The 15,407-nt window shown below is 36.9% G+C and overlaps 1 protein-coding gene across 2 annotated transcripts in view; it reads left to right on the top strand.

The window, feature by feature from the left end:
* RSRC1 (arginine and serine rich coiled-coil 1) overlaps positions 1 to 15,407 on the top strand; it is a 167,833-nt gene that overhangs the window by 3,601 nt on the left and 148,825 nt on the right. For both annotated transcript variants that reach the window (XM_080410302.1, XM_080410303.1), the window contains exons 2-3: positions 3,919 to 4,113; positions 6,588 to 6,713. In XM_080410302.1, the coding sequence (XP_080266428.1) occupies positions 3,926 to 4,113; positions 6,588 to 6,713 (314 nt within the window). In that variant the 5' untranslated portion in view covers positions 3,919 to 3,925. The remainder of the gene's footprint in view (positions 1 to 3,918; positions 4,114 to 6,587; positions 6,714 to 15,407) is intronic.

The following is a 15,407-nucleotide window of genomic DNA, read 5'->3' on the forward strand; positions in this document are numbered from 1 at the left end:
CTGCACATAAAGAGGGGTTGGTAGAAGCATGTCTCCTATTGCCAATACCTATGGCTTAATGCTTCTGCCTAAGCTGTAAGGGTAAAGAGCCCTGAAAATGGGACACCCCATAGCTATAAGGCCAAACTGTGCTTACATCACTGTTAACTCTCTGGCACAAGTCTTTGTGGTGGATCTGTAGCCTTTGTATGGAAACAGGTAGGAAAACCCCATGAGATTCAGCACATGATACTGTGGAATGGCTGTCATTTTTTTTTTCGGTTTGTCTTTTCTTCCTTCTCTCGTTGTTTTGCTAAATAAGGTTCCCTGAGTGATCTTAGTTTTCCTCTGCAATCTGTAGGTGCTATTTTACAGTACTGTGTGTGGAAATCTTGTATGGACTGCTGCTGACTCACCAGAACAACTCTTCCATCCATCAGGCTTCTGCTGGTGTGATCAATCAGTGCTGGCAATCCCTTTTCCCAGGTCTCTTCAGGGATATGGAGGGAGTAGGCAGTAGTTAGGAAGAATACTGACCTGTTACAGGTCTTGATGGTTGACTGCTCTCAAGTGCTGTGTTTATATGAGGTGTCCTTGCAGGAAAATGTGTGTCATGTACTGAAGGGATGGTCTTAAAGACCCCAGTGAAAGGTAGTGCCTGTCAAAGTTGTCTGTCGCCTGTGTACTTCCAAGGTATCCTCGTAGGAGAGGGCTACTAGGACTCAGCTGCAAAAATTGTTCCAGGATCAACAGTCTGTTTCTGGCAACCTCTTTTCCAGTGGAAACTCTACAACGGGCAGGGCATCAGTCACCCATGTGCCCTTGTCCTGTAGCTCTTGTCCAGTAAACCCAGTGCTCTTGGAGCTCCTGAGGCTCAAGTACATGCACATATGCTGTAGGGCTTGTCCTGTAATACAGAAGGGCCATGGCATGCAGTTCTTCTTTGGTCCTGAAGACACAAAATTGTGATTTACATAGTATGTTTCACTAGTTTTGTGTGCTGCTTGATCCAGTTAAATGTGCAAATGGGGAAGAAAGCTGATGGCAAAAAAAAAAAGGAAGTTAAACAACAGGTGATACATACATTGAAGTGTAGTGTTCTGGCTCATAATGATATCCACATCAAGTGGCAAGTATCTCAGCAGAAAAGTTTTTTCTGCTCTTTGTTTCTCTCGTCTTTTTTGTTAATCTTGCTGTCATGAGCTGTGGTCTGTCAGCTTTTAACTTTAAAATCTGTGCATTGTAGTTTCATCTTTCTGGGCAGTTCTACTTAACGTTAAGTTTGAGATTCAGGTTCATGTTCATTTGAAGATTGTTCTATCAGTATATATTTGAAGACCCTTATTTTACTGTTCAATAACTGTTATACCTTGGAGCTCTGTAAATCTTTTATTACAAAGGGGGGGGGGGGGGGGGAATAAAATGACTGCACAAGATGGTGTGTTGATATAAATTGGCATTCCTCTGCAGAATTGTAAATTAAAGTCATAGTTCCTTGAATCAGGTAAAATAGTCTGTAAAGTACTGCCTCTCTCTTTCAAAATCTCTTTGGAATAACTTTAATAAGATGGCAGAAATAACTTCATTTTAAAAGAAATAATCTCTTGCATAGCACTTCATCCTCCTAAAATTTTGCTGGTTTAGGAGCATGGAGATTTGCTGTTTTAAGTTGAATATTTAAAAAATGCTTTGTTTAGATTGTAGGCTGAAGGACCAGTTCTACAGTGCTGAAAATGGGAACTACTGAGAACTGAAGTAAATATATAGAGGGATTTACTGCAGCAAAGCTTAGTAATGGCTAATTTGTAGGCACTCCTGGCTGCAGGAGTGGAACTGATCGCTCAGAGTTGCCTGCCGAAGAGCTGTCTGCAATCCACAGAGATTTGGCTACATAGGAATGAGTTTACGTAGCTACTGTTTTGATTGTGGCAGTGAGTGAACTCTAGTGAACATCAAGGAAAATCCAGATACTTAAGGGACTGTCTTGTATTTTGCATTAAACAACTGTTGGGTAAAATACGGAAACTCTCCTTGAAGTAGATGCCAGGTCCAAGAACTTGGCACGTTCCAGGAAGATGGCCCTTTGGCTCTTGGCTGGCGCTTGCTGCAGCGTCCTTGCCTGTGCTCCAGGACTCTGGCAGTCCTTGGGACGAGCTTCAGCAGCGTGGAAGGAACACGTCTCAGTTTGACAAGCAAACCTGCCTCTCTGACATAGTCTTCAAATTGTGTCAAACACAGCCTTGTCTGTATATTTATTGTACTTTGAATGTAGCTACCTGAAAGGCTCCCTTGGGGAAGTTGGTCATGGCGCATGGACTTTGCAAGTCCCACAGCTGCCTGGGAGCTTAGATACAGGGCTGTAGCCAGTATGATTGCGTGCAAAACAGCTTGAGCTGCCTTGGGAACTTGAGGATGAAAAAGTAAGTTTAAGATACTTTTTCTATGGAACTAAATGCGTGTTGTTGTTTTTTTTACTCTCAATAGTGTATTTTGACTGAAAGGCCTTGCGTAATCAAGACTTGTATTTGCCTGTAAACATTTTGTGAATTTAAGCATAAACATACTTAATGGTGAATTTATCTCCTGTTTTCAGTCTCTACCCTGGACATTAGGATGATAAAAGGTGTGAGGAAGGGCAAAAGTTTGTATGCAGAAAATGAACCAAGTTCAACCTGTTTATGCTAGAAACACAAGGACCTGGAATATTTCGGTGTGGGTTAAAGACAGGTGATATTGTGGGAAAACCTATCCGTGATATAAAATATATCTGTGATCTAGCTGTTGATAGCAATGTTAAAGGATTACGACTACTTGTTTTCCCAGTGCAGAAGTAGGTAGGGAGCCTTGAAATAACTTTGTTGCTGGGAAGAGGGGTTGTTACTAACCGTTAGCTGAAGAGTGTGAGAAGAGAGGTGTTGAAGTCTTGGGTGGATGGGGCTGTTACTGCTGGGACATAAAAATAGTTTTAAAATTTTATGCACTTCTTACAGCCTGGATAGTCAAGAAATACAGCAATTCTTTAATTGTGAAGCAAGGAAACTGATCTCTTGGGAGTTGCAAATGAAGATGATATTCTTTGCAACAATTAATAAATGGTGGGGTTCCCCACACTCATGTTTGGTGTTTTTCTTTTTTTTTTCTCAAATCTGTTATCAAAGTCTGTAAACTTTGTCCAAGTAAGCACAGTGGCAATCAAGAAACATTTCTGGAATTTAGTATTTATAGGTCTGATTTTATAATAAAGGTCTAAACTGAGAACCAAACTCTAGCTTAAATTAATATAAAAATAATTTCCTTGAATTTTCTTGACAATTTTAATTATGACAAATAGGACAAAGATGTACATTATTTTAATTGCACAACCTAAAAATGTGCAAAGTGAGTCACATCAGTAGCTGATAGTCTGCATTCTATTGATTGTGTAAGTATTATGGATCTTAATTTATAATTGTAAATTTGACATGGTAAAGATGCTGTACTAGTAATTGCATAGCATCTTTAAAGTGAAATACCAGATGTTATAAGTATCTTATATGTTACTTCCCACATTTCTGAAAAAATTAACATCTAAGGCAAAAATAAAAATGAAAATGTGTTCTGATGTAGAAATTACTTCATCAGTGCATTTATCTATTTAAATGGTTGTGAAAATTTGCAACAAATAGTTGATACCATAATAAATTATTTCAACTTTCCTGACAGTGTAAATGTCAAGGTACTTGGTAACGTGAATTTGCTGATGTCTTGTGTTAAAATCTTGATTTTTATTTTTGCATGAAAACAAAATTTTCTATCCACCTGATGACTTTCCAAATGGTATAGATATGTTTGTTTATATACGAGCAGATACTATGTATTTTATTATGTGTATATATATATATAACAGCATAATGTAGATCTGGGACTTCCTTACAGTTTAGAATTTTTGTTTTTACATAGTTTAAAAATGGGACGTCGTTCCTCGGACACAGAAGAAGAAAACAGAAGCAGAAGGAAAAAGAAACACCGCAGGCGTTCATCTTCAAGTAGCTCCTCAGACAGCAGAACATACAGCCGTAAAAAGTCTGGAAGGAAATCAAGGTCAAGGTCACGGTCTCGAGATCTCCAGTCTCGTTCACATTCTTATGAGAAAAGGTGCATTTGTAGTAATTTACTGTTTGTTGCAGTTGTTTGCAGATAGAGCTCTTCCATATTATGGCAGAAAGCTATAAGTGTTTGAATCCAGTGGGTAGTCAATTCTAGGTTGGAATTTTATAGCAAAGTTTGCTCTGAATTTTGGAAGATGGGGCAATATTTTCACTTGCATTTAAAGGAAAAAACCCAAAACTACACCACCACCAAAAAACCCAAACCGCTTTTCCTCCTCCGTGAATACAAAACCAGTGTATGTGCAGATCCAAAGGTACCTTCCTTATTAAAACAGACAGAACCCATCCAATTAAGCTAACTTTTTCTTGCTCCTCCTCCTAAAGATATTCCAAATTTGTTGTTTTTGGAAATATAATAGTTCATACGTTGTTACCTGTTTGTGAAGTAGTTTCATTCCACTAGTTATAGACTATTCTTCGTTACTTTTTTTCTGTTGTAATAAACCAAGTGGGTCTTTCCAGAACACAAGATTGACTTTCTCAATTGAAAGGCTTAGGGTCATTTTTTTTTTTTTTTTTTTTTTTTCCTTGACCTAACACTCCTTCACCAGAGGCCTCTTTTGGTACCTGACCGTTTTAGATCAGGTACGCTATCTTGGTTGTCTCTGCCTGACTTGCAGTGATCCTGGAGTCAGACTGAACAGGTGGTGGTTTGTTTATTAGTAAGCGGAGCTGGAAAATACTCATGTGTAGCTGCCTTGTAAATATATTAGAAACTGCTCCTGACAACCCTTTCTTTAGTTGGCAGAAGAGTGTGTCAACAAGGGGCAAGTTGGCTGGTTGTGGGGGGTTTCTTATTTGTTTACTTCCATCCCCCCTTTCTTCTGTTCCTTCTTAGCATCTACATACAGCCCTTAGGGGACACAACAAGATAACATGGGCTTCGATGCCAACAATATGCTGATGACATGCAGCTTTATGAATCTCTTTAGTCCAGTGCAGGCATGGCTATCTCACAGATAAAAACAGAGCTTGAAGGGAGATTAGAGTCTGGACGAAGCCCAGTTGACTTATATTGAATCCAGAAAAGGCGAAAGTGTCTGCTTTTAGGATCTGGCTGGCACCTTTGCTTTGCCCTTAGTTTAGGGCATTTGCTCCTGGCAGTTAAGTCACTGTTACATGCTGAGGTCCTGCTGGATTTATCCCTGACCCTTAAGAATCAAAAGCAGCAGCCTCTGAGATTACTGTTCTTCATCTTTGTTTAGCAGGAACATTGCATTCCTTTTTCAGATGAAGACCTGTTCTTTAGTAGTTAACCTATATATATCTTTTTCCAGTTTGGACTACTGCAGTGCTACTTGTACGTAGTGCAGCACCTTTCCCTTATGCTGGGTAAGCACGTATCACGTTGGCTGCATCCCTGAATTACAGAAGTGTTTCTGTGTGGTGTTACATTTTAATATGAATCAAACATAATAAAGGCCAAAAATATGGAGCTTCTCATAAGGATTGGAATTGATATTTAGTTAGCTGTTAGGCAGATAGAGATAGAGAGGAAATCTTAAGATTAAGACTTAAGGAGGGAAGGTATCCCCCCCCCCAGTTTTGGGATTAGTTGGTTTAATTTATGTATTTAGTGCCTATTCATTCACCTTTCTCCTTTGTGTATAAAAATCTATTTTTTGCCTGAATGAAACGGGAAGGTTGGGTGGGAAAAGAAGAGGAAGATACCTTTCTGGCTCCTGACTGAACTCAGGAGAAAACTTCCAAGCTCACATGGAATGAATTAACACTGATTATTGGATTACTAATAGTACTAAAAAAGAAAAGGGGGGGGGCAAGGATCTGTCAGCATTGGAGCAGAACAAAGATTGTGTGTTACAAACACTGAGATAAGAAATCTGTAAGGTTATATATACACACCTGAAATATTTTTAGGTCTGTGTACTTTAAATACGTTTTAATGTCTACATTTTAATATCTACATTTTATGTGGGTACATAGTACGACTAGAAATAATTGTATAGAGTAGCAATGCAGAAGTTAGCATGTTATGAATTTCATTTTTTAGTGCTGGAGTTGTAGTCCTCTATCCCATATGGTTTAAATCCTGCTGAGAATGTAGGTTTTAGATGTTTCTTCAACCTTAGATTTGGCTAAGAGGCAGAGAGTTCCAACGAGCAGGTCATGGGACTAAACACCATTGAGAACTGGGCTGTGTTCCTGGCTTTGCCCTTGAGGTGTTGCATGATGCTAGGCAAATTGGTTAACTTCTGTTTCTCTGTCTACCCTTTTTCTGTCCTGGGATTTATATTTTGGAATATAAGCTGTTTAAGATGGACATTGCCCACATGTATGTGAATTATTTATTACAGTGTAATAGTGGTATTTGAAGCTTCTACAGCATAATAAAAATAAAGACAGGTTTGTATGTCCCCTTTAGAGTAAAGTGTTAGGGGTTTTGTTTGTTTTTGGTTTTTTTAGAAGCAGTAGTGTACTAATAGTATGGTTTTGTTCTAGACGCAGACACAGATCGAGCAGTAGTTCTTCGTATGGTTCCAGAAGAAAACGCAGTCGTAGCCGATCAAGGGGCAGAGGCAAATCCTACAAGTCTCAAAGATCGAGATCAAAAAGTAGGACAAGAAGGTAAGACTATTTTCTAGGAAAAATAATTATTATTTCTAACATAAAAACCATTACTTTAAAATCTCCATGTAGTTACTGAATTTGTAATATACTAGAAATAATGGTTGCAAGTGGTTGTCTAAACAATGCCATTTGAAACTCTTCCTAATCTCAGTGCAGTGCTTTTGATGTACTGAATGTTTAAATTACACTGGTGGAGCAGTTGGGTTTGAAGATAAGTTAGATATTTTGCGTTTGACCAAGTGCAAAAAATGTTAATAAAGTCACCTTGGTTTAACTGTAATTGTCTGAAAACTTGTGAAGTTTTTTTGATTACTGATTTCCATAACTCCCATGCATAACATTGGCTCCCTGAAGATCAGGCTAAACTGTTATTTTCTTCTCTCATCTGTATTTCCCTCGGAAAGAGATGAGTATTTAGTTATGCAAATTTTTCTTAATATTTAAAGATATCTATGGTGCTGAAAGTTTTCATAAACTTTAGATTGTGACAGATTAATATTTTCAATAATAAACATAATTTAAATATTTAAATCTTAATCAGATGTTGCAAATTGTATTATAAAACCTGCTTCATGCTTTTGTAATTAAAAGAAGCTCAATTCTGGTGTGTGTGTGTTTTTCAATTGAAAAGTTTAAATAAAGTGTATCCCTGGGTATTGGAATTACTGTTAGCATTTTCTGTTGAATTTAAATTAATTGAGTACATCAGGCAGATCAAAGCTTGTATGGTACGTGTTTAAGATCTTCAGCCAGGTAATTTTGTGTACCTGCACTAAGAATTTAGTAAAACATGTTATTTTCGTAGACCAAATCAGTAGAGCTGTTGCCTCTCAATGTTGAAAAATTGTTGTTGAAAGATGTGAATGTTTCAGTTTCTCTTATTTGTATTGTCTCATGACTTATTCACAGCTGTTCATTATAATAGTTGCCTGGACACTTATTGCTATAGTGTCTTTGTAGTAGCAATTTGGTTATTTAAACTGTCTGATCTCTCCGTGAGTATACTTGCCATCTGAGCTGTAGACTCCTGATAAGCTGCTGCGCTGTGTGTAGAAATACTCTTGTAAATACCTACTGTTTTGCTAGCAAAATCAGTTTAAAAACAATAGAATATCAAAAGAATAAGGTGAAAATGAAGGTGTTTTTCAGTGTGTCAGTTACTCAGCATTAGGAAATATGTAACTTGATTTAAAGATCTGGTTTTTATTGTAACAAGTATAAATTGCAGATCTCATTAGACATAGTCTAATTGTCATTTTTACCAAGGGGTTTACTGATGTTAATTGTCATTACAATATATGGAAATTATGCACCTAAAAACTTCAAAAACATGACCAATGTTTGTTTCAATTTGTGCTGCAAAATGCTGTGTCTAAAATATTTTATGTATAAAAGATACTAGCTTTTCAGCACTATAGCTATGAAGGTATAGCTGCATGTCGCTTTAAATTATGTTACTATTCACAGGCATGGTTCTTCAGGGAAAATATTTAGAAATAACATCCTAAAATGTAACAGAATAGGTTTTTAGCATGTTAAAAGCATAAACCTAAAACCAACAGGATGGACTGAATCGTTTACTGTAATTTTTTCTAAGTCTGCTCTCTGCTGTAATGTTACATGGCGAAGCCATCGATTAGTCATATTTCTGGAGAAGAGTTAAACAGGTTGCTGAAAGCTGCTTCTGGAGGCCTGTGTTTTCCCTGTTAGCTTGGAGGTGGTTGCAGCAATGCCACATAGCTCCTTTCTTTGCTATCTCAAAATCTCTCGTGCACTCGATCGAAGGTATGAGCAGCTTTCCTAAGAGGACTGAGTATGTTATGCTTCTTCAGGCTGGGAAAGAGATTGTGGGAGAAGAGGGAATATGATGGAGAGGTATAAAAAGAAAATAAAAATGAATAGTGTGAGAAGATGATTTAAGGAATGAGTGTTTCCTGTCTCCTCCAGTGTAAGACCTGGGCAGCAGGCACGAAGTGAAGTCAGCTGGTGGCAGATCCTGGTCTAACAAAAGGAGGTGGTTCTTGCGTATCACATAATTAAGCTGTGGAAGCCCTTGCTGTTGGAGGTTGTGGGTAACAGAAGTTGAAATTAATTTAAAAAGCAGTCAGACAAGAAAAATCCGTTCAGCACTGTTAAATGTAAAGAGGCAATATTTGTCTTAGGAAACGTATGTATTTGTAGTGCTGAAGGGGAATTTTCATAAGAATTTGGCATCTGTAATTCATTAATTTTTTTGCTTGGGGTGCGGCAGCTTATTTTCATATGACTTCTAAAGGTAAGTGCTGAAGAAAACACATATGTAAACTAGCTAATAAAATGATCAGAAGTAATTGGACAGCCACCTTGTATTAGTGTAGTAAAGAGTGTGTTGTTACCCACTGAAGTATTCTTGTTAATCTCCAACTTCTGAATTGCCAGTGGCAGGGAGTAAAATTTACTGACCCACCTGAAAAGCAGCAATATGAGATACAGCAGTAAAGTGATGATAATCTCTGCACTACTCGTATGTGGACCATTACAGTTGTACCTTCCCAGTACCACCTTTAGGACTTGAGCAACTGTGATTTCTTGCCCCTCTGCCCCAAGGGAATGGGACTGGCATGAGAAAACTAGTTTGATATTGGAAGTTAACATCTGGTATCTTTAAATCACTGGATTTGTTTTTGGTGTAAGTCATGCAGATGGCACGAATTCTGTATTTTTATATAGTGTCTTTTCTCCCCACAGTCCCCCATCAGATTAAGATACGTTGTTTTTCAAGGTGGTGAAAATGTTGGTAAAAGTATATGTGACTGCAATGTAATTTTTTTTAATACTTCTTTAACATAAGTGTTTTATTTCGATGAATGATTTGCAGATCTCACACCATGTAAAATACTGAAATACAAGTTTTAATTTGAAAAGTTAGATTTTCATAATGACATGTTCTAAAAATACTTTGAGTAGGTATTGCTTGTAAGCTAAAGCAATTCTTTTTTAAAAAAACTTTATTTTGGAAGATAAGAAAACTTGTGCATATTATAACTATTTTATTTTAGATGCATTTTTTTAGAGTCAAAAAAGTGGGGCTTCCTAGTAATACTATAAATTTAAAGCTGTCCTACAGCAAGATAGTACAATGCAAATACGACTTAATAAGATCACAAACTGAATTTCAGCAAAACAACCAAGATTTACATTAAATTAGGAATTTTAAAACCGATTTAGTTTGTTTTACTGAGCATTTGCTTAATAACATTTCGCCTTCTTGCAATCTTTTTAAAGACAATAATTCGTCTGTGAAATGCAGGCACATCCTCAGTAGAAAAATTGAAAGCAACAGCTCACTTTCTGAAACCACACATATAGTGATATAAAGAAATATTTCAGCTCTACGAAATTTAATAAATCATCCCATTTCCTAATTTGATCATATTAGATGCTGATGTGGAAGAAGCATTTCAAATACCATCTCATTAATATACATCAGTCTGGGGAATAGAATGGAATACTTATGCAGAGATGTCACAGTTACTGTTTCTTAGTTTACTAAGTGGAACAGGTTGATGTGATACTGGGTGCTATTTGTCAATGTCTTGCTAAAATGGTTTGGGTCGAGTTATGGAGTCCAGAAAGACGGCGGCTGATAAATCAAAAGTGGATTGAGTGGACAGGAGGCAGTGATTGATACTGTGACAGGATATGAAGAAAGGAATCTTGATACAAGCATGCATGATATTGAATATGAGAAGGAAAATGGCCCTGGAGTATGGATATTATTCAAGGAAATGAGAATAATAATATCATCTTGAAATTATTGCTGGGTGAAGATTAGGATAGTTCTTATTAGAATATTATGCTTCTCTGGAATGGAGAAACTCGGATTTCATATAATTTCTATGTGGATAGAGTCTTGTTAATATTTTTAGAGTTTTCACTTCAATTGTTCTGCAAGTTAATTGTATATGGAAATACTTCCTCTGCATCAGAACATGTAACGCAAATCTTTTAATTCATGTAGCTTTAAATAGAAGTAACCAAAATATGTTAACCTTTATTCCTTGATTTCATACAATTCTGTGATTATAGAGTGTTTCACTATAATTGCCTTTAAATATGCAAGTTTGTTTTTATTGTCTGCCAAGTGTTTTTTGGCTTTTTCTTTGTTAAACTGAAAACTGCTGCCTTGAAATATCTTTAAGACAGTTCAACTTAGACTGACACAATAACAGCTAGTACATCCATCTATACATATCAAAGGAGAGAAAATATTGTGTGTAAAGTGATCCTGTTTGTGGAATTGATGCCTTTGGACTGTCAGTGAAGGAAGCATTTGATCAGTGTGGTTTTTTTTACCCCAGTTTGTGTGTGGGTGTGGGGGGGTACATGGATACATCTTATTTCTTTATCATTCTTCCAGTCTAATTGATTTAATATTGAAATGCCGTATTATTGCAGTCCAGTGGCAGCATGACCTACTTCTTATGGGTGCCTTTGGAATAGACTTGTTTTTTGGTATGAAAAAGCAGCTTGTTGACTGAAGTTGCCATTATCCTAGCAATGTAAACGAGATAGCTTGCCAGAATTCTTTGTCTTTAGCACTTACAGTTTGTAATATTTAAAAATAGAGTCCTGTAGTCATGCAGAGAAGTGCAATGTGAAAGGGGTCGTGAAATAAATAATAGTAAACCCCCACTAATTTCTTTAAAATAGGGCTGTGTTGATATACATACTGAATAGGCAGGTTCACAGATTTAGTGATCTCTAAAGGCAGTGTAATTTGCATTACCTGGTTCATGATAGAGTGATGATGGAATTATAAGAAAAGAATTCCCCACCACCCCTTTCTAGATGAATTTTCAACGCTGCTGCTTCAAACACAAATACAACACTAGACAACGCTTACCCTGAAGTTGGAGGTTCTTGCCATTGGGTTTGATCTGTTCTCAAAAAAGGTCATAGCTTCATTCAGACATTTATTCATGGGTGGGGAAAGCTGTAAATCCTTGCTATGTATCAGTTGTTTACCTGTGTTCTTTATAGCATGCAACTGTATAGGGAAGATCTTAAGTTTTTTGTGGGTTTCAATTTTTAGTACTGGTAAGGGTCAATCATCTTTTGCCCGAGGGTTGGGTTTTTTTTGGTCTTTGAGAATTTTCTTGTTTAGTATCTTCTTAACAATACAACCATTGCTAGGAAATATTTTGGTGAAGAGTTGGTATTGCACAGTCAAATGTTGTTTGTAATACTGTCTATATCTTTGAAAAGTCTTATCACTGAATGCTTTTGTATTTGCATTACTTGAAATGGTGAATAGGAATGGTTTGATCTTCAGATAGTCTCTTTTTTTCATGCATCATATTATTTTACTGTGGTAGTATTAATGTGTTAGAGTCTTTCCAAATAAACATCCTGGCCTGTCAGATCTTACAGCCGATAGCAAGTGTTGGATCAAGACACAATCTGTACTAACTTGTGTTCAAAACTTCCTTTTAGTTACAGGCTGTATCTGGCCATTCTGATTAGCCCACACTAATGGATTGCTTCTAATAGATTACAATGTAGAGTTTTAATTATAAAGAATTTCAGGAAGAATTTTTTTGAACAGCATTGGCCTGAAAAGAAAATAAAGGCTCTTAGGAGAGAGGAAGATAAAAGGGATGCACGTTTTGAGGTAGACATTAATGTTAGCAGCAATATCTAGTAGAAGAGTTAATGGCAGAAAAACAAAGAACAAAATTGTGAGTGGCCTTGCAAATTAGACTGAGAGTTTATGGGGGAACAGGAGGAGGTAGAGGAGAGATTAATTTAAAAAAAAAAAAAAAGAGGGGAAAAGGAGAATGGAATGGCTCAAGTAATGAGCAAAGATCATCACACAAATAAGATGAATTACAGTTGTATGGACTTAGAAGACTGATTTTTTTTTTTCTAAGAATGTTGTGAAGAAAGACTAAATTGAAATGTGATGCAGATGTATGGATTGAAGTTGAAGTTGGTTTCAGTTGAAGAGTAGAGGTCTTGCATACAGGAGTAAGCATTAACATAGGTGATGTTAGCTGTTCTGGGGGAAAGGAAGGGCTTGGGGAAGAAAGTGGAGGTTTTCTGAATTGACCGTCCTGCAGACATCAGGCAATGTGAGTGTTATGGTCTGATGGGAAGGAGATGGAAGGAATTAGGAAGTGTCGTCTGAGTAACAATAGCAGTACTGGCTTGGAGCAACGGGATGGCTCTGGGGGAGAGGGTACAAACATGGCTTGTTCTGTGTATCTGCTGTAAAAAAACCAAGAAATGACAGGATAATTGTGAAGAACAAGGTTGGACACATTTTCAGACAGTATTGAAAAGGTGTCTTAATCTATAAAAATGCTTTGGAAATACCTCCTATGGAAATGGATCCAAGAATTTTCCAAAGAGAAGCAGTTGAAAGTTCTATAAGGAATCAAGCAATGCTATTTAATCAGAATATTTATTTTGAAATGTTTCATTACTTCTGGTTGTTTTTGTTGGTTTTTTTTTTTTTTTTTTTTTGCCTGGTAATAGCTACTGGAATTGTTATTCTTTTGAAGTTTTGATCTGCTGCCTAGGATATTTTTTCTTTTGTCCTTGCTGCACAAATTAATGCACTTACATGCAACTAGCTGTACAGACCCACATAATTATGTAGGGAATCAATGTAAATATTCCATGTTTGTCTCTCTTCCTACTGGTGGGGAGGGGGAAGTTTGGAGTCCATGATCCATTAGAATGTATGTTTAATTAAGATATTGTATTTCCTTCCTTAAATTTGAAATAAACGCTTGGGGCAGGGAAGAACTAGTTGAAGTTCAGATTGCGGAGTTTGCTTATGTGATCTTGAGTTGTTCTGTGGATGGTAACATTGGATCATACTCTTCCCCGCCCCCCCCCCCCCCCCCCCCAGTAAATCAAAACCTGCAGGTTTTTGTCTAGGATTTTGCTGCATTACAGGTTATACCACCAATAGTTCCTAAAAACATTTTTGAGCTAAAGTAACTGACTTTTTTGGAAATGAACTTAACAGTTGTCTACATGACTATACTGGAAAAAATATAGAGGTGAAACAGTAGCACTGAAGATATCCTAGAGCAATAACCCACCAACGAGCACAGTACTGAGATCTAATTGACCACTTTGGGAAATTAAACTTCATAAGACAACGCCAAGGGCCCTTAAGTTATCAATAAGGCCGGATAGCTGCTAGTGACAGTTGCTTTGATGCCTTTCATTGGTAAAAGAGGGGGGAAAAAAAAAAGCCTTAAAGACAAAAATGCATAAGTGTTGTTCATTTAGAGCTAAGTATCGAGTCTAATTACATGTAAACTTTTTTTTTTCTAAGGCAGTCCAGGTGTTATGGACACAATGTATTTTAAGTACAGCTTCTTATTTTTGTAAAAACTTTCATTTCTCCCTTTAGGAAAGGGTATATTTGCAGGTTGGTGTTTTTTTGGGGGTGTGGTGGTTTTTTTTTAATGATTCAGTTTTCTGTTTGGGAAAAGATACTCAAGAAGACAAGAAGAAGAATATGATTTCCCCTTAGTGGAGATTGGCTTTTTCATTTTGATGTGTCTACATTCTAAACTACTATGTATTTTTTTTTTTTTTTTTACATCCTCTTTTTCTCTGTTACCAAAGCTCTGGCCGTGAAATAAAATCTGTTATTTTTTACTGCAGAGCTCATGTTTGTAGAGGCAGCTATGCAAACCAACATACAGCAGCTGTCTTAAAGATGCATTGGTAATATAAGACCTTCATTGTTTGATATGTAAATTGCTGCTCTTTCTAGCATTAATTTCTAGAATGTGATTATCAAAAAGTGAAACGCGAAGTTGTAAATTTGGTAGAAACATTTTGCTGTTTGTTATTCCCATCTTTCATTCTTTCTGGTTCTAGTAACGTATAACAGTAACAGAATCTAGTTTAAAAAGATGCAGGAAAAAACCATGTATTTCTGCTGAAAAAAATGTTTTACTACTGTTTTCCATGAGACTCATCAGAATGTGAAGAGCCCTAGCAAGAGTGACAGTTGCTCTGTGGAATACAAGCGAAATATCCCATGTATTTCAAAAATTTGAGTTTTGTTGAATGTACCTAAACCAACTTTGCTGGAGTTGTGTGTGCCAGTGTTAAAAGTACATGTACAACACTAATTTGGCTTCCCTCTTCATAATAGTTGTAATGATGGAGTACTGTTTCTTCCACAGAGTCCTTGCCGTGTTTACTTTACGTATTTATAGATTGGTTACCATAGTCCTCCTCAGTTGTCTTTGTATATTAGTCTTATGTTATTTTATTCCAGTTACGTGAGGGGCAGTTATAACAAGGCTGTTCTTATAACCAGGCACCTTGGATCAGGGGTCAGCAACATATGGAGTCTGCTGTGCCTGATGCTATGCTTTTTGCAAACTAGAGGTTAAATATGTTGCTAGAAATAGATCAGGAGAAATTAATACTATTTATAAGTAATAAGACGTTCATCAGTAATATCTTGTCTCTGTTGCTGGAAGCTGGTCTGGAACTTTGTGGGAGCCAGGACCTGGGGACCACTGCCCTTATTATTTTTCTCAAGGTGTGATGGCTCTCTGCTCCTAGCTGTGCTGCGGAATCCATCTTTGTGGCAAAGGCTGTAGTTGCTGACTTGTGGTTTAGAGGATTTGTTGTCTTGTTTTTTAGAGATGATCGCTCTTCTGTATAAAT

The sequence above is a fragment of the Falco punctatus genome (genome assembly GCF_963210335.1).
Source record: "Falco punctatus genome assembly, chromosome: 13".
Taxonomy (NCBI): Eukaryota; Metazoa; Chordata; class Aves; order Falconiformes; family Falconidae; genus Falco; species Falco punctatus.